Genomic DNA, 19,454 nt, shown 5'->3' with positions numbered 1-19,454 from the left:
GTTCTGGGATAAGGACGGTGGGAGAGACCCTGGCTGCCAAAGCCTCCCAGATCCCTTATGGGTCCCCCAACACTCCAGTGGTAAGGAGCTCCCAAGCATCATGGCACCTCAACACTGATATTTCAACATCAGAGAAATCTAATACTAGCTTCTAATTGCTTCATGGGTTCTATGGATATTTTTAGTTAACGGAGTTAACAGGAAATTCATCAGTAATTGATGGAGTGGCTTTTATCCCTCTATATTTCTGCTTCCTTCTTATTCCCACATCCAGCAAGTAGAGAGTGATATCTTCAGAATTCCTAGTCTGATGCTGCAATCAAACTCCCAGAAAACAATCAAACACTTTCTTTGGTTGAATTTGCAGCATATTTGCTGCATGCAAGTACAAAAAATATGGATGCTGTAGCATCGGACAAGACCATGGATCCTTCAGCTAGCAATAGGCATTTCAGCTTTGTGAGTTTATTCTGACTTGAAGAACACAAGTGACCATGTGCATGGCAGCAATAATAACATCTGAGTGTTGCATCACCAGATTGTACAAGTGATTTTTGTCTGTTTTCCTTTATGCAAAGAAAAAAAAAATCCTATTTTCCAGAGTAAATGCCTTTAATTTTTAAAAAAATTCCACTTTCTACTGAGTATATACTTTACAGAAAGGAGGATAGAAGAAAATGCTGCAGATGGGCATGTCATGAATTCCAAGCAGGGCAGAACCATAACTTCAGTGTAACAACTGACATTTACATTCCATTAGGGAATGGCCTCATTACAAAATTTGTCTACAATTAGAAGTTTTGCATAGGAAAACTCTAAAATACTTCACCACATTTATTTTGTGCTACTTATCACACAGTAGTTTGAATTTCAGTGCAAGTGCCTTGTCAATTCAATTTGCAGTATACTATTAGCAAGTGACATTACTTTCTCCAATTTCTTTTGTTCTTAAAGATACCTGTTACTCATAAATCAATTTGAAAAACATCCTTTAAAAATCCTGGTGTTATTTCTTATGGTTTTGGAGAATGTTTAGCAGTATATAGCAACTTTCTATTTCTTGGGATTAAAGATTATTTAGCCTTTAGATACAAGTTAATTATGAGGTGTCATTTCCATGATCTATGATAAAAATAAGTGTCAAGGTAGAATTCATTCATCATGATGTGGTCCATGAGAATGAAATTACTTTTAAAATTTTAAAATAGTAAAATATAATTTCTCAATTCCCAGTTTAGTCCTAAAAGATGGCATTTGCTTAGTAGAATAAGGTTTTCTTTTTAATTCCAAAATTTTGTTCCCTTTATCATCATATTGCCTGAGAGAAGTCTACAAATTTGTGCCTGACCTGATCACTCTCCTGCCAGATGTGATTCATTCTGCTTTCTCAGCAACACCAGTGACATTGCTTTATATTGGCACTGAGTGTGAATGGGCTTTAGTGCTTTGTTTAATCAAAGACAGTTTTATCTTTTTGCTGCATAAAGGATTTTTACAGATATTAAAGTTTGACACTATGCTCAGTCTAGAGGTCTGGGTTTTCTTGAAAGAGTTGAATAAATCAACAAAGAAATTTTAACCATATCCCCATTTTCCATATAGGAATGAGCTTACAAATACAGCCTGTTTTTCAGGATCTGCTAGGGCTCAAATGAGAGTTAGTCATCTTTTGCCAAGAATTGAAGTGTGACACTTTTTTTTTTTTTCATTTTGTTTGGGCTTTCTTGGTGCAGTGCTAGTTGTGTCTAGTTTAGGAATGACACAGATAAACAAATTGTCACTATCCACGTACCTGATTATAATTTTTTTATCTTGAATTTTGAGTAGCAAATCTGAAACATGTAAGAGCATGATATATTTTGAAAAGGTTAAATTTTAAAAAGTTGAATCCATTTCTGAACGTGTCTTACATTACCTTTTTGTTAGCAGTAATTTGCAATAATTGTGTTAATACTCACCTGTAAATTAAAGGGGCAACCTCTCTTGTGGCCAGTGCACTGAACTGATTGGCTCTCAAGAGATCTGAACTAACTTTGTGCATAATTTCAAGACATCTGGGTTTTTTATGATCAATAAACATGATTATATGATAAGCTTTCAGTAACAAGCTGATGTAGAGAGGACACTGAAGCAGTTCCTTCATGTTCAGTTTTTCAATAGAAAGAGACATTTTTCATAATTGTGTGAATTATGAAATACTGCCACTGACACTTAGGGAAGTATATGCCTAAGACATCTGCTGTGGCAGAGCTTATGGATCTATGGAAGAAAGAAAATGAGGCTGTGAAGACTTTGTTGGGTGAAAAAATGTATTTTTCCTATGAACTGTCTCTCTATTCTTAGGCTGGTGTGGTTTTTTAGAGCTTAGGTTATACTCAGAAAACTGATTCTTAGGCATGAATACACAGTCTAGCAAGTTTCTCTTGGGTTGCTAAATTTAATTGGTGGTAATATGGATGCCACAGACACCCCTCTGCTATTTCAGGGAAGTGGCTGAGCTGTATTCTCTGGGCTGTGCTTTGCCGATTTTCCATCTTTAGTGGAATAAAGCCCAGCACTGCAGTAAAAGCCCATTTCCTTGCAGACCATATCTGACCTGTTTTCATTATCTCCTCATGGTGCTAACACAGTTACAAGACTTCTGGAAGGTTCTAGGTTTGGCAAAATAAGGTGGCTTCTGTTGATAAAATCTTTTTCTCTGGCATAAACTAAATACCTCTAAAATGTCACGCTTGCATTGTTTGGAAAAAAAGTAATATTATCTATCAGCTCATTATCTACTGGGGATGATCACAATGGGCCTCAAGCTCAGCTGGAGACTCAGAATGCTAACAATAGATATATTTTGACAAGAAAGAGAATAATAAATTGCAGGTCTCTGTGAGCATTATTCAGTAGTTCTATAACAGGGGAAAAATAAGGGGTATGTTTCTCTTTGGAAATGAGACACCTAATGAATCAGACATCTTGACAGAAAGACACTTAGCAAAAAAAATGTAACTACAACACTTCATTAAAGTAAAAGTATCTTTACTATTAATATACAAATGGTGAAGAGTGACAAATAATTGATATACTTTAAGCCATACTTTCAATGTCTTTCATAAATACAAAACCAGCATCTGCGATATTACTTCTTTTTACAGTATAGAGATATATATATATACACACAGCATTTCATAGGGACATAAGATTCTGAAACAATAAACAAACTAGCTCCAGTGGTAGCTAACTTATCAATATATAATTCAGGTGGCAGATATCGCAAGTGGGCTGTTGACAACGTGTGGAATAACAAAAACAATATATGGTATGCTTTAGCTCATACTGTACACAGCATACAAATACGTACCGACTGCTCATTGTGGCAGGAAAGCCTTTTTTTTTCTCCTTTTAAAACCTTGTCTAAGTAGTTCAAAACTCTTAGTGAGAACTCTACACCATGAGCAATAAAATTATCTTCTGGGGGAATCTAACTCCTGTATGTATTTGTCATTGATCTGTAGAGACTGAAGGTTTGTCTTGCCTTTCTCCAACACTGCATTTTACATCGGAAAAACCATAGCCTAATTATATGGCAGAGTTAAAGGATGTGGCAGGGTTAATTTATCCTCTTCTCTGGTTTTCAGAGCTCTCATTACCCTGCTTTTTGGCAGTGCCCTTCAGCAGCCTCTCTTGTTTCAGTTGCTCCCCTTTTCCCTCGTCAATGCTAAGGAGAGATGCTCCCAGCCCTCTTCTGGCTCACTCTTTGGCACCTGTTCTCTCTGGCAGTGGCTTTCCTAAGCTCTGTCGGCACTGCATCTGGTCACCTCGCCTGCTCCCAATCTCACCTGTGACTTAAAAGCTGCCAATACAAATTTGGCAATAAATATTTATTTCATTTCTCTGGGCTAAAAATGGCCAATATTCAAGTTTGAAAGTCAAACATTATGAGGATCTCAATGCCTCTTAAGAGAAAAGGTAGACTGGTAAACTGAGAATTCCCAGAACCTTATCCAAAGCCAAATTTGTAAGGCTTATTTTGGCTCAGGTCCAAACAAATTGACATAAGAACACATATGAGCAGTGGAAATACTGCAGATCACTTAAAACTTACAGAACTACTGTCAAGTGGACAGAGTACTTCAGGAACTCGAAAAAATCTGGAAAAGGGGTGAAGAGTTTTTAAAAAGGTTTATTTAACCATGGTAGCTTTTCATCTATCAGAAAGATCATCTGAAGCTAAACAAGGAGATTTAAGAAGGATAATTATTCACTTAGAACATTTTCATCTTCACCACAATGAGTTATTTAAAGAGATGTTTTATTTCTGGATATATAGAAATGTATGGGATAAAACTGTCATTGGATATTCTATTATAATTTCCTGATCAGTGAAAACTCCTGACAGAAAAACCTCCTCTGTGCAAAATGTCAGTAGGAGTCTGGCTGGACATTGAGGTCCACTTACACCTAGAAATCTGATTCACAAACACAACTCAATCAGTTGAGGACAAGCAGAGCCTTGCTGAGATGGATGAATAAAATCCAGGTCCTGCTGGAATCAGTTTTTGTCTTAAATCCCGGAGGCCAGGACTGAGACCTGGATTCCACTGTGTCTCTTTGTGCAGCACTCTTAGTACCCCTCCAGAGATCAAAGAGGTCTTGAGCTTTCTCAGTAAACAATCTTTCTGGAGGTTCTTTAATCAGGAGTGAATATCCAACAGACAACTATTCTACAAAAATGTTACTTCCTACAACAGCTTACATAGTGATGGTGAGGCTGCAAATGATTGCAGAAAGAACATTCTCTCCAGTTTATCCCCAGAAGTAAAATGCTGGGAAGATGCTCCATATCATCTTTCAGATTTGAGGAAAGATTTTAATGTTTTAGGTCGAAGCACTTAAATAGAACTAAGGAGACTTTCTATCTGACTCTTGAACTTGAGAAATTGGTCAAAACACTCCTACACATCCACTAAATTCTCCATCTATTTGAAACTTATCAGCAGTAAGACACCCACCATGACCCTCATTGGAATTGTGATCTCAAAATATTTTTGTAAATTTTGTGTTTCAAATATTTATGTTACTTGAAAATAATACCTTCAGTTTGACTTAGATGAATATTTGAGAATATTTGAGCAGAAAAGTATGTGACAGTAAAGCTTTCCATTATTTTAAACAGGCTTTGTAGACAAATTATTGAAGATTTTTCTTTAATAAAGCAGAGTGGCATGCTATCAAAAGGCACAAATACATTTCCATTATCTGGTCTAGGAAACAGAAAAAATGTCATGATGATTATACTACAGTTTGATGATTGGCACTTAAATAAATAATCAAACTAATTACCATCATAAAAAGAAAGACACTTTTTTTTGGATGAACATTGATGCAGAGGCTGAAGACAGCAGTTGGGATTTACAGCACCAGGGACTGATGTCAAACAGCCTTTGTAGATGATGGCCACGGTGTAACTATGTTGTAGATATCTATGAAGAGATAGAAAGTGTGCCCAATCCTGCAAGGTCTCTTATGAAAGTACATCCATCTTCCCACTCACATCCACCCCACCAACGTCAGTGCAGTGCCATGTAAGGGGTGGGTTCAACCACACAAAATTTCTTGCAAGACTGAGGCCTGAATAAATTAATCTTTGTCACATTAGGCATTAGCATCACCAGAATAACAAATATTTCTGCAACCACAAAAAAATCCTTTAAGTCAAAAAAGGCAAATAAACAAACAAAGCCAGGAAAAATCTCTCCAGGGTATGTTTGATTACTAAATTGTAAAATATTAATAAAAAATTTGTTATTTTTGTGGTAAATCAGAACTCAAGTCCACTAAAAAAAACAAAAAATAACAAGGAGCTTTAAGTAATTTTACTTAATTGTCCTCTTTTTTTTTTTTTTTTTTGAAAAGAGATTGTCACTGCCACATTTTGTTCAGTACTAATTTCAATGGCTCCCTCCCACCTTGGTCCCTGGAGTATGTTAGCTAGTGTAACAATTCAGATTACTTTTACAAATAGTTATATTTTGTCAACTCTTCTGACATTTCATACTAACACTTAAAATTACTTTTAGACAGTAAAAGTGACATTTATACAGATACCTGTTTTTGTTTTGTTTTGTTTTGAATCTAGAATAGGAAAAGAAAATAAACAAATGTTGTTATTCCAGTTCTACATATATCTTACAAATTGCTATGCGCAAATTACTTCCTCATTTGGAAATATTTGGAACTATTTTGAAATATCAGTGTTTTTCAGCATTCTTTCATAGTGACAGTTTGGTTTTCTCCTGCACAGCACAGAGTTAAAGCACAAGAGATAACCTATTAATCCACAGACCAAAAAGGTGTGCTTGGACAGTCCATCAGAAATTTAGAGCTGTTTTATTCTCAGCCCTCACACAGATCAACTGCCAAGAGACAGAACAGCAAGAAGTTAAATAATCCTGGAAACAGCTTTTGATTTGTAATGCAGTATAGTGGGAAATGCTTTTGCTTCCAATATTGAAATAATACTGCAATATATTTTGCTTGTAAAGAGTAGCACAGGTGTATTAGTAATAAATGTGCTGACAAGACCTCTTAAATCTTCTAATCCCTTCACACTGTAATTAGAGGCCATATCAGGAAAAAAGAAAAATAAAAAACCAGAAAAAAACCACCAATATAGAACCGGTAAGTCATGGGTTTTTTTGGGTTTTCTTTGTGTAAGTTCAACTAAGAAGTACTAAAATTTGAAATGCATCTGCAGTTGAGTCGAGACACTCATAGTTCTGCTACATTGTATAGGCACCTTCTTGTGGAAATTATCAGGCTATCTTCAGAAAAAAACACCAATTGTGTAGAGAAAATTGAATGGTACCATCCAAATTTGTCACAGCAGGTGAAGAGGAAACTATGTCTACCATCTGCATCCTCATCCCAGTAAAAATATTGTTTGAGAGGATGTTCCAGCCACACCAACCACATTATTCACAGCTGCTGGAGTTGTCCGGGCTCCTTCTTTGTATTTTGATAGAAGAAAGCCCAGCTGCAAATACGCACTTTCTGGAAAGACTACAAATCTGTACAGATAAATAAAACAACTGTTCTCCTAATTATAGGTTGTGAGCAGGCTTAGTTGCTGTGTGCTTAGAAAGAATCAGGAAATCTGATTAGAAAATTTTCAGAAAACTGATAATTTCAAGTAGCTGTTTGGTAGTACTGCCTGCCCAGGATGTGGGAGCAACACTGAGAGTTCATAAAGGAATGTCTTTGTCTTTCCTTCACCCAGAACTAGTGCCTCAGCATTTAGAGATACTTCTTTTCAGCAGTTTTCAATTGTTATCTTCCATGACTTTCATCCCATATTTTCATCCCCTCTTACCCATTTTTTTCACTTTGGTACTAATTTTGTGGGAACTTGGCCTCCTATCCTAGCCACACCAGTGGTATGCCTCTGTCCTCAACTCCTTGATTCATTTTAGGTATTTCTCAAACTGAGGAAAAGTTGTAAAAAACTCATAAAATAACTTGGTTTTGAAAAATAAGAAAGATCTAAGAATTAAATATAAATATATTCTCCTCAGCTCTTTTAAATGCACCTAAACTCGGGTTAACAAGAAGGTTATTATGATATTTTCCTCAAATTTAAGGATATCCTTTTACATTTCACTTTCAGTTTTACTGCATAAAAGTCAAAAAGTACAAAGACTTCAAATATGATCAAAAATTCAGATATAGCATGGAGAAAACAGAATTTAATGAGTAAAAGTACACTTAAACCTCATGCATGACTTAGATGTAGAAAATTCACAACTTACTCTACCAGTTATTCCTGACAAGTAGAACTTTCCAGTCTAGTTTGCTGTATGGTTTATCTACTTCTTTCAAAGTAAGGCTTTGAAGAGTTTGGTAGGTGTGGATACACTATGCTGGAAAGGAAACAAACTATATTGCTCCAGTTAGTGACACCCCTAAATCAATGATGAATGAATTTCAGATCAAATAAATCAGTCAAATTTCCTGGTGGGGAATGTTGATCAGAATAATAAAAAAGAATATCTTAAAGAAAGCTTGACATGAAAAAAAAATGTATTTGGTTGAATATAAGATTGCATTAGTTAATAATTTAAAATTGTTCCAAACTGCTTAGACAAAGTCACCTTTCCTTCTGTTCTCACATTGTACTTAAGACAAAGGGTATGAAATCATATAGGGAAAAGTCCTGATTCAAAAAGTCCAAGTTTAATGTTTTATATACTGATTTGGGGAGAAAATGTATTTACTTCACTAAACTACAGTTTTAACCCTTAGCTAAATGGTTTGAACTAAGACAAAAATTAATACCCTGTATGTATAAATATGTTGGGACAAATATTGTAAGTTTTCATTTGAAGTGAAGATTATGATTAAAAACTGGATTGCTTTTTATACCTTGGATGCTTTTTAGTCACAGGTAACTTTCAAAACTTTCATACAGAAAACCTGAAGCATTGAAAATCCTGGAGCCTTTCAGAGTCACACTCTTGTAGTTAGGATGAGGCCAATAGATTGTTGTGAAATATTTAGCCAATTTTATTTGAGTTTGTATATTGTGAGTACTAGCTTTTAAAAAAAAAATATTTATTGAAGAACCCAGGAGAGACTGCAGTGGGACCTGTCTCTCTGTTGAAGAGTTTAGTTTTTTTGATTGCCTCAAGTGATAATCACAGCTGATTGACTATTGAGTGTCAGCCAGAGTTAAGGTCTTGAACATTATACTGAGACTAGTTTAGTTGTTTTTTTTTTTTTTAAAGGCAACCTAAAATTTCATTTATTATAAATGGAAATAAATACATTATCATATGGCACTTTATGTATGTAGCTTGTACTGTAAGATCTGGAGAGGCCTGATGTGTTTGTGGTTAGGGGTGCTTTTGAATTTTTCTTCTAAGTAGACACGCTTTGTCATGTCATAAATTATAGTTCTTATTCTGCAGATTTTTCAGATTTATAGCATGGGTCTTGGTGTCAGCAAAACTACATACTAAAATCATTAACAACCAAACAAAAAAAAAAAAAAATAGAAAGCAGTAGACAGGAACTGTTTCATTGTATGTACACATGTACTAACTATTCCAAGCTTAAGTTTCCCAAGAAATTAAGGTCAGCTGTAAAGTTTTGGTCACAGGATTACTTCAATCCAAATGCATTATCCAGAGAGCTGTAGTTTGTCTTATGCTTTGCTATCATCTTCTTTTGACTGGATGATGTCATTAGCAACTTTGATTTCTATGGTTTCTGGATTTAAAGCTTCTTTGCCATTTTCCTCCTTTAGTGGCAGCTTCCTATTGGAAAAAAAAAAAAAGAGGAATCATTGTAACATAAAAATAAAACAATCTGTAATTTAAGTCTATAACATATATTTGGTTCATATAGGTCATCATGTGGAACAATAGTTTTTTTAAGGTAATGTGTAACTATTTTATTATGAGCACTGAGGTTCTTTGCTTTTAAAGCAACTCATATTAACTCTTTCCATTTCTATAAAGTCATACAAATCACACGATAATAACATCGGTGCTGCTCAAAATGCAGTTCTTCAATCAGATAAAAGAAAAAAAATCAAATTACTTGACCCAAGACAGTACAGAGGTATGTATTGCCTAAGACACTGTGAAACACTTACAGTCAAGCTTTTTGCTTGACTTTTAAATCTTGATTAAACACTTTTTATTGCCTTTCTAAATGTAAATTCAATTGTATACAAAAGAAAACAGCTATTATTGGAGATTATGCCAAGACTTAAGTAAAGAATTTCTTATAGTGCAGGAAGTAATGGAAGTTATCATTAGAAAGTTCTATGGTTCAATTTTCATGGATCACACAATGTAGCATCATTAATAACTTACAGCTCTTTAAGACTTAGTGAAAACGCTGAGAATTAGGCAAAATAGTCCCCACCCTCTAGAGTGTGATCTCATTAAAAAAGGTTTTGAAAACCATTGATTCCCTTCTGCCAGTAATTAGCTGTCAAAAATATAGCTGTCAAAAAGATGTATGGTTTACTGAGATGTTCCTGTAATAATGACTCCTGGGCATGATAGCTCTTAATCATGATTCCACTTTGGGCTTGCTTTCTGTTTTTCTACTAGGGAATAGTATGCATATGCCTTTTTTATTCATAATAACTGTTAAATGTTTCAGTAAATTTTTGCTTTGCTTGATTTGATATCCCAAAGAGCAATACACTGTTCAAAACCTGTCTGAGGAATGTCGTATTACAAGGCAGTTTTAATAACAGAAAATAAAATGAAGCAATACCTGAATTCCCAGTCTTATGAAATTTAAGTTATCTGAAATGAACTAAGAAAGATGCTGTTTATCCAGAAGTTAAACAATGAGCACAACATGTATCTGAGAGAAATCAAAGATTAACTTGTTCTACTACAGTAAAATACATAGGATATTTCATCAGATGTCTGGCTCTGAGCACAGAGGGAGGTATCTACTAATTGTCTGTTTCTCATGGCAAACCCGAAGGAAACAGATTTCAGCCCACAGCAAGATGCCTGAAAGAATGAAAACAACATAAAGAACCAAAAAATCTATTTTTAACAGAAGGAAAAACACTGGGACAGAGGAAGGGCAGTTCATCTTTGGTAGGCAGGCATGTGTGTCAAAGATCTGATTTGGCAAAACACTAAAACAAGTACTGAAAAAAACCACAAAACCTAATTTATTGTAGTTTTAAAAAAAGCAGAGTGATTTCTCAAAAGATGGTGCTGGAAATAAGGAAATATTTAGTCGAAGTCAAAACTGGGGAATTGAAAAAATATACTGTGGAAATTTAAAAAATTGGTTTAAGTGCATTGACCATGTTACAAAATATTTGAAATAGGAAGCTTTGCTAGAACCCTGTTGAAGGATATTGGACATCATTGAAATCCATGCTCATGCAAACAGTGAGATAAAATTAGCCTTGCTTTTGCATGCAAGCAGAGAACAACAACTCAACAAAAGCTGTACACAAGTAAAAAGGTTTTTTTTGCATCAAAATCAAAACTTTTCTCATCACAAAGTCCATGCACCATTCTTAAACCTTATTGTATTTTAAAACTTGTGGTTTTGAGTTTTTTTTTAATAGGGTGTGAGTTGTGAATGCAAGTTATCATTAGACATTGTTATTTTTCCCTATGACAATATTTTTGTTATTTTTGAATTTTTGTTTCCATTTGCTTTAAATACATATTTAATCTCTATTAATAGATTAAATAATTTTCCTCTTTCAATTAACTAATTCTAGTTTAAGTGTTCTAATTATGCCAATTTTTCTGCACCAAATTTTTCTTTAGCTACATCTATTAGAAAGAATTTTATATGTTTCAGCTGAGCAGACTAATACTTTTAAATGTTTATTCATTTTATAATAAAAAGAAAAATCCAACAAAACCACAACAAATAGTTTTCTCACTTTAATCAGATATTGGCTGCTTTCAAATAATAATAATAATATTGACTTCCTCTAGCACTGCATGTGGTCTAACATCAACAGTGTGCTGATACCCATACAAAACTTTAGCCTAAATATTTACTTTCTTATTTTATAGAAAAATGACTCCTAACCATTTTGATACTGGAATTCACCCAACTGCAATAATATTAAAAATGTATTATTTAAAATAGAAATTGAAATACTATTGAAATTGAAACATTATTGAAAATAGAAATATATTCTATTATTAAATAATCAACCAATATTAGAAACATATTATTGTCAGACTAGGAATATAATTATTGTACCACACTGTATGTGGTATTTTATTTGTATTACAAAAGTGTGATATAAAGTGCACATCTTAAACTAATTTCCTGCCAGCATGATTAAAACTTGTTGACTTGCAGGTAAAGTGCTTTGAGCTAATCTGTCATACATGGATTCCAAACACAGCTTTGACAAGGATCATCTGAGAGAAGGTAAAAAATAGTTTGCCAAATAATATACTGAGCAATATAATACAGAATATTTTTGTAAGAGGAAGTAATCTCTTTACTAATTAGTTCCCACAACTTCTTAAATTGCATTTGAAGTTTTGAGTGTAATTTGCTATTATTCAACGTAATTCAATAATTGTTAAAAACATTTTATCTAGTTTAACCTCAATGCTTATCTTGTATACCTTTAAGACAGTCAGAATGAGTCATAATGAGCTCCATCTTGTTTCCCTGCCTGCCTGAAATGTCCTTGAAATTTTCTTTCCTGCAAGCTAAGCTCTCCCCTCCAAGATCCTTTCTGGTCATCCTCACCCTGCCCAGCATGAGTCTTTCTGGCTGTTGTTGACAATGTATTTTTGTGTTATTCCTACTGAGAGACTGCTTTCTCCCTACTGCATCTTCCCTTTGTGTGTCTCACTGCCACTTTATATTGCTTCTCTGTTTCATTGGTTATGGCCTGTGGCTGAGTCAAAGGTCTTTCCATATTCCCCTGGTATCAATGGCCCTTCAGGTGGCCAATTGCACCATCTCTTTTCACTGTCCCAAATCTTTAGCTGACTTCTGTACACCTGTGCTTTGGACTGCTGATGCCTTCTGCCATTGGTTGTGAGGGAAGAAATTACCAAGAAGGAAGCTGTCATCATTATTAATATCTCTTAGCAGTCCTATTTTTTCAAGGACATAATGCCCTTCAAACACTTATCCGTTGTTCCGTTGTTCCTGGGAGTTAGTTTTTCAGGGGTTTTTGTCAGTGTTTTTGTTTGGTTTGGTTTGGGGGTTTGTTTTGTTTTGTTTTGTTTTGTTTTGTTTTTCTGTCATGACAGTGGGGACTGATTCTTTTCCCCTGCCCTAAGATAATAAAATATTTTTGATTTTAACTTTCTCATACTTATCTTCTGCCAGCTGATCTAAGGATTGTGAAAAGCAGAAAGGAGTGAACTGGATATTTCCTGGTATCATGTTTCCTGCAAGATGTATCTGATTTGCAAGATATAGTGCTAAAAATAGTCTTGAATCATAAACAAACATGGACCTGGTGCTTTACCCACTAACATATCCAATGCTTGCTAGACTTGTACAATGTTTACAACTACATTCCCCTGACTCTTTAGATAGCTGTGGGCTTTCCACTGTGCCCCTGATTATAAATTCTAATATGAAGAGCAAACATATCAATAGTCACTCAACAGATTGCATAATTATTTCATTAACAAGTTCAAACTCTTTGTGCACAGCTTCTTCAAAGAACTATGTAGCTCAATGTGCAGCTATTTAACTCCCTATTTACTAAAAATATCAGTGGCAGCTGGTAGCAAACCTTTTTTTTTAATTAAAGGTTCTGGCTCTTGAAGTTTTACATAATGGCAAAAAATGAAATTTCTTCATATTTTCAGAAAAGAAAACAACTGTTTTGTAAGAACACCCTCTCCTTTTAAAGAATTATGATTTCATCAAATTATCAACAGGTGAATTTCTGTATTTACTACATAATCATCTTCATAAACTTGATGCCTTGAAGATGTCATGAGATAGGAGATTTTCCCAACACATGGAAAGTGTTGGGCTCAAAGCAAAGAAAACTTAGAGTTTTCTTCAATACTTTGATCCCTGGGCATAAGGCTGGTCCCATTATTCAGAAGGCAGCCAGAGCCTGTGAGCATGGCTGCAAACTGCTGTGGTTTCTGTACTGAGAGAAGGTTGCAGGGACAGGAAGGGGGGGATGAGGAAACAGAGCAGAGGCTGCCCTTCAGCACAATTAATCCAATTATACTGCGTGGACTAAAACACCAAACTAAGTTTTCAGTTACATGTATGAAAGCAGGAAGGGGCCACTCCAGTGAGGGTTTCTGGAGTACAGTATCCTTGTGCCCTATTTTCAGGATGTGTGTGAAGATGCATGTGAGACCCAATTAAAGGTCATTTGTGAGAGCTAGGAGATTGTTCCCACAGGGCAGTTAAAAATTGCTGAGTAGGTGGTAAAGACAAGGTGCAACCAAATTAAAAAATCCTTGTACTGCTGTGCTCAGCCAGTGTTGGTGAAGTAACATGATTTAAATTGATTATTGTAAAAATCAAACCGATCAAACAAACCCTACACTCACACACTGCCTTGCCACAGCAGACCACTCTGCTATGCTGTGTACCTCCCCTCAGAGTGGGGGAAGTCCAGTCTGTCCACACAGCCAAGATCAGCTTGTGTGAAACTCCAGGGAATATCAGGCTACTTACTCTGGTTCTGTGAGGGGAGTTGTCTCATTTGGCTCATTTACTGGACTCCCATCTTCATGGCTGGTAATTCTTTCATCCTCTGTTCTCATTTCCACTATTGGCTCTTTTGATCCATCTTTCCTAAAAATTATTAAAAGAGTTTTAGTCTCTTATCATCACATTAACTACGTACATTGCACATAAAGAATTACTAAGATCCCTTCTCTCAAAAGTTGGCAAAGAAAAGGCAGAACTAATTATCAGTGACTAACACCACCAAGACACATTTAACAGTGTGTTCCCAATTCCTTGAAGTCTTCAAAGCATCCTGTATCCATGGTTACTTCTCTAACTCTGTAAACATGATGAATTAGCATCTCAAAAGAGCATTTTGTTTATGACTAATAATAAGGTGACAGCTTCTTCATGGGAATGGATGTAAACTTCCCTAACCTAGTATAAAAACGATTGGACTTGATGCCTAGTTATATTTGAACTTTTCTGGCAGCGTTAAAGAGCCGTTATGTGAATATATATACCACAAAAGTGTGCTTTAATCTCCTGGGATTGTGACGATCCCAACTGCCATTGATGCAAAGAGCCCTTGTGTAGTAAAAATTGAAGCCCTTCTGCTTTTGCTTGTAGAAAAAACTGTTTCTACATCAAATTTCCCCCATTTGAGGAACAACTGCTAGTCTCCTACAAGTAAGTAAATGTACAAATATTGTGCTAATTCAACAATTACTTATTAGGAGATGGAGCAGTGAGTGCTGTCATTATGATTTTGTAGGTAACCAAATAATCATAGAATAGTCTGGCTTGGAAGAGACATTTATAGGTCATCTAGTCCAATGCCCCTGCAACTAACAGGGACATCTTCAACCAAATCAGGTTCCTCAGAGCTTCATTCAATCTGACTTTGAGTGTTTCCAGCAATGGAATGTTTACAACCTCTCTGGGCAACCTGTTCAAATGTTTCATCATCCTCATTGTAAAACAGATTTTCCTCACGTCCAGTCTAAATCTACCCACTTTCACTTCAAAACCATCATCCCTTGTCTTAGTAAAAAAGTCTTTTCCCATCTTTTTTCATAAATTCCCTTTCAAAAGGATGCAGAAAAGTCTTTATATCAGCCTGACCTCATAGAGAGTGCTCCATCCCTCTGATCATCTTTGGGTCCTCCTCTGGACTTGATCCAACAAATCCATGTTTTGCCTTTACCAAGGACTGCTGAGCTGGATGCAGCACTCCAGGTGAGGTCTCACTAGAGCAGAGGGGCAGAATCACCTCTCCTGAACTTCTGGTCATGCTGCTTTTGATGCAGCCTGGGAAACCTTTGGCTTTCTGGGATGTGAGCACATACTGTTGGTTCATGTCCAGCTTTTCATGAACCAGAATCCCCAGGTCCTTCTCTGCAGGGCTGCTCTCAGAAATATGGACATGATCTGGTAATGTCTGTTCACTGCCACAAAGTATTAACAATACATACTAATTAACAACACTTATTTAAAGTAATAATTAACTTTTATACAGTTTTGCTCTCAAAAGGCAGATCAGATGATACCCAAGATAAATATATATATATATATATATATATATATATACACACACATATGTATGCATATATATATATATATATATATATATTTGCAAAAAAAACCCTCTGTTTAGATAAAAATATTTTCTTCCTATATCCTAGAAGAGCATCAGCTGCAGTGTAGAAACAGAGGGTAACTGAGTTACAATTACTTTTATATTTAACAAATTCTTTATTCTTTTCTGGATTGGGATGATGTAGGGAGCTGTTAGACCTCTAGAGGCCACACCAAAGACCTGGCTAAATTCTTCTCTATTTGATGTCTCACATTTTCATATTGTTTCTTCAAGATAATGCATAAAACAGGCTTTTGCAGCAATAAGTATCAGGAAAACTCTACCATACTCTGTCAGGTATCCTTAAGGAAAATCTTTGTAGGTCAATAAGAATGTAGCCCAGATAGAGAAATAGTGTGAAGAAGAATAAATAGGTAGAAAGCTAAAATATTTCTGTCTATAAAAAAAACCTCCAAAACTGCATGCGCTTTTTTATCTCTGCAAGTGACACTTAAGTTAAACAAATGGATACAAAGCTCATTTTGGTAGATGATGCACTTAACTTTCATGGCTACCTCATACCTGGGAAAAGACTAGGGATCTAAATTGGACTGGTGGATGGATTGGTGAGTTCTTCTTGCTTTGTTGATACATCTACAGCCTTACAAACAGTATTGCGTGATAAAAGGACTAAAAAAGATGTTACTTGTGACCAGCAGTCATGTATATTTACAGAAGGTAGAAAGTGTAGCATTTCAAATTTTGAAGAAGGGAAAGTGATTTGTAGGAAATCCATTATGTCATGGGTGTTGGTCCCCTGTGTGTGTTACATGGATTATATCATCATCGTTCATTATATATAGAGCATAATTATTTACTATATACATATATATATATATCTCCTAAAATTAAAATGCAGTCAAGAACCATATCATAAACCACCCAAAAATCCAGAATGCAAACTAGCATATTTAAAACAGAGAAATGTCAGTGAATTTTAGGCAATATTAGTTACCAGGATATAAATTTAAATGTTGACTCTTCAAGTCCGTCCTGGGAGTTTAGTCTGACAGTTTATTAATGCAGAGAATAGGCTAAAATAAGAACTGCCCCAATCATTTTAAGGTCTGACTGACTGACAGAAGACCATTCTGACAAGGAAAGAAATATGATTAAATAACATAGTTGTTCTTGCAAAAGAAGTGCAACAGAAGAATTAATATCAAGAGATGAGCTCGGTTGTTTTTGGGACAGCATGGAACGGCATTTGGTAATAAGATGTTGATAACAAGGTATAAACTGCTGTCAAGTGACATTTCCAACTTTATCTCCCTAAGGTCTTCCCATTTAGGATAGCCTGTACACCAATTTATAGTTGGCCACTCTTTGAATGGGAAACTTAAGCATAAACTGAAGTGCTCAATAGGAACGGAAAGCTGAGTCAGGGCCAGAAGCTTCACATCTTGATTCTATTGATCTGGACAGGCTGGCTTCACAGGATGGAAAAAAAACACTGCTAGTCTTTCTCTCACTGTCAGATGTAGAGAATTGGGAAATAGCTAGTTTATGTCATTACTTCTATTTAGAAGCACTATAAATACTCTTGTGTGCTTTCACAACTGGTTTTGTTCTGTGGAGTTTCTGAAATGGCACCTCCTCTAAGAACAACCCAACCAAGATGTGTAGCCAAGTTACCTAAGAAAGACACAGCTTGAAAACAAACAGCCAGAATTAAGTCCCAAAAAGACACACCTCCACTACTGGCAATGGAAGCACCTGCTCAGCTATGAATAATGACGGCTGCAAGATCTAGTGTGCTCTACATCCATCTGAAAATGGATGGGACCTAGGAAGCTGAAGGATAATGAACTCTAAATCCTGACTATTGGGAGAAGCACATAGCAGTTGGACCAACAAATGTTATTTAAATCACACACAGACAGCACTCTCACAAATATTGCAGCATATGTGTAAATTGCCTACCAGATGAACAGGATGAGAAAATTATAGTTTTTTTCTGGTAAAAAAAGGAAATTTTTAAAATTAAGGACCATATGTAATCTTCTTTCTAGTTTACCTATTGAAAACTCAGTAAATGTCACATCTCTAAAGTGTGATTATTTTATGTAATCAGTACTTGAACTGTTTTGCCAGAGATCTGACTATCCACTCTAATAATTTAAGAGACCATATTTTCACCATATTTTCACCATAATCAGTTAATTCACGTTTGTGTGATGGAGTAGCCACTACAAAATGTATTTGTGAGAATCAGTATTGATTATTTCCCACTCATGTTTGGCAATCATTGACTATTGCTTAAAAGAACAAACACTCACCACCATTTCACCAACAACCAACTCAGAACTCCTACTAAAAAAAAACCCAACAAGATCTTTCATTCCTAAAGTTCACAAGACAAGAATCAAGGTTTTCCATCAAGTGCTATATCTAAGAAGAAAAACTTTCTCACAGATTTTCTATAATACCATGTCCTTTACTCGTGGATTTACTGGCACTGTCACAGCCATAGGCCAAGTTTCTGGGTGTTAGCAGCTCAAAGGCGGATTTGCAGAAATGGAGTTACAATGATCCATTACCTGCTTCTCATGAACCAAATCTGTGTCTCCAGCTAGTACTGAATTACAATTGATTTCCTTTGTGTCAAGCTGGACAAAGAGGTCATCCTAAATGGAGCTATAGTATATTTCTTTTTCGTGTCTCAACTTGTCTTTTAAAGGCAATAAACAACTCTACACACTTCAGAGAAACACTTTTCCAAGTAGTAGAAGCATTTTATTCATTCCCTTTGTGACACCATAAAATGGCCATAAGTTAATGTAAGTTGGACAGACAACTTTTTCTTTTAAGGATGTTTCCAACCCACGTGATTAATACTCACAAGTAAGCAGCTTTTCCTTCTTCCAGTTCTTTACTTTTTCCACTTGAACCACTCTTCTTTCCACAGATTCTCCTGGTGATGCACATGAGCAATCCACATTGTCGTACAAAGAAGCAGCTAACATCAGTCACAACCAGGATTAACAAAAGGGCTGCCACTCCCAGGCCAATGACAGCACCGAGCCCAAGACCATTAAAAAGAGTGTCTTCAAGGAAAGAAAATTAAGATACATTAATAAGACTAATCCCAAAATATAATTTTCTAAGCTGTTGGTCAGGAGAGTAAAGAATGTTTAGGAATAACCATTCAGAAATTATTGGAAATAAGCAGTCCTGATGATTGTGCATATAGAGTACCTGACTAAAATCACACCAAAAAAAATTCTTCTGCATGATATTTTCCAATTGTCAAAATTCCAGTAAGTTCAAAAAACATAAATGGCATTATTTAATAGCAAATAATATCGCATCTCAACATTCCACGACTGAGTATAAATAAGAAGCCTAAAGAAAATATTTTCAATGTTCAACATGAACATTGATATAAGTTATCTTTTCTGCATTTCAAATAAAATTAATTAGCAGTGGTGCTAAGCAGAATTACTGAAAGGTTTAAGAGGCTGACAAACCAGTATTTATTCTTGTAATTTTCTGAATTAGAGTGAAAAATAAATTAATTCAAATTGTTTAACCTGCAAACAATTTCACGCACTTAGTCTTAATTTAATATGGGGAAAGATATGTGTATCGTGAAATGATTATAGGGTTAGGACCTCATCTTGTTTAGGCTTGTACCTTG

The 19,454-nt window shown here is 35.4% G+C and overlaps 1 protein-coding gene across 1 annotated transcript in view; it reads right to left on the bottom strand.

The window, feature by feature from the left end:
- Positions 1 to 3,013: 3,013 nt before the first annotated feature.
- Positions 3,014 to 19,454, bottom strand: part of NCAM2 (neural cell adhesion molecule 2) — a 276,541-nt gene continuing 260,100 nt past the window's right edge. The window contains exons 16-18 of the mRNA XM_038156020.1: positions 18,657 to 18,861; positions 14,182 to 14,301; positions 3,014 to 9,305 (exon numbers count right to left, since the gene is read on the bottom strand). Coding sequence (XP_038011948.1) covers positions 9,194 to 9,305; positions 14,182 to 14,301; positions 18,657 to 18,861 — 437 coding nt within the window. The 3' untranslated portion in view covers positions 3,014 to 9,193. The remainder of the gene's footprint in view (positions 9,306 to 14,181; positions 14,302 to 18,656; positions 18,862 to 19,454) is intronic.

The sequence above is a fragment of the Motacilla alba genome, chromosome 1 (genome assembly GCF_015832195.1).
Source record: "Motacilla alba alba isolate MOTALB_02 chromosome 1, Motacilla_alba_V1.0_pri, whole genome shotgun sequence".
Taxonomy (NCBI): Eukaryota; Metazoa; Chordata; class Aves; order Passeriformes; family Motacillidae; genus Motacilla; species Motacilla alba.
Note: the sequence above shows the minus strand (reverse complement) of the source record. Positions and strands in the feature narration are given on the sequence as shown.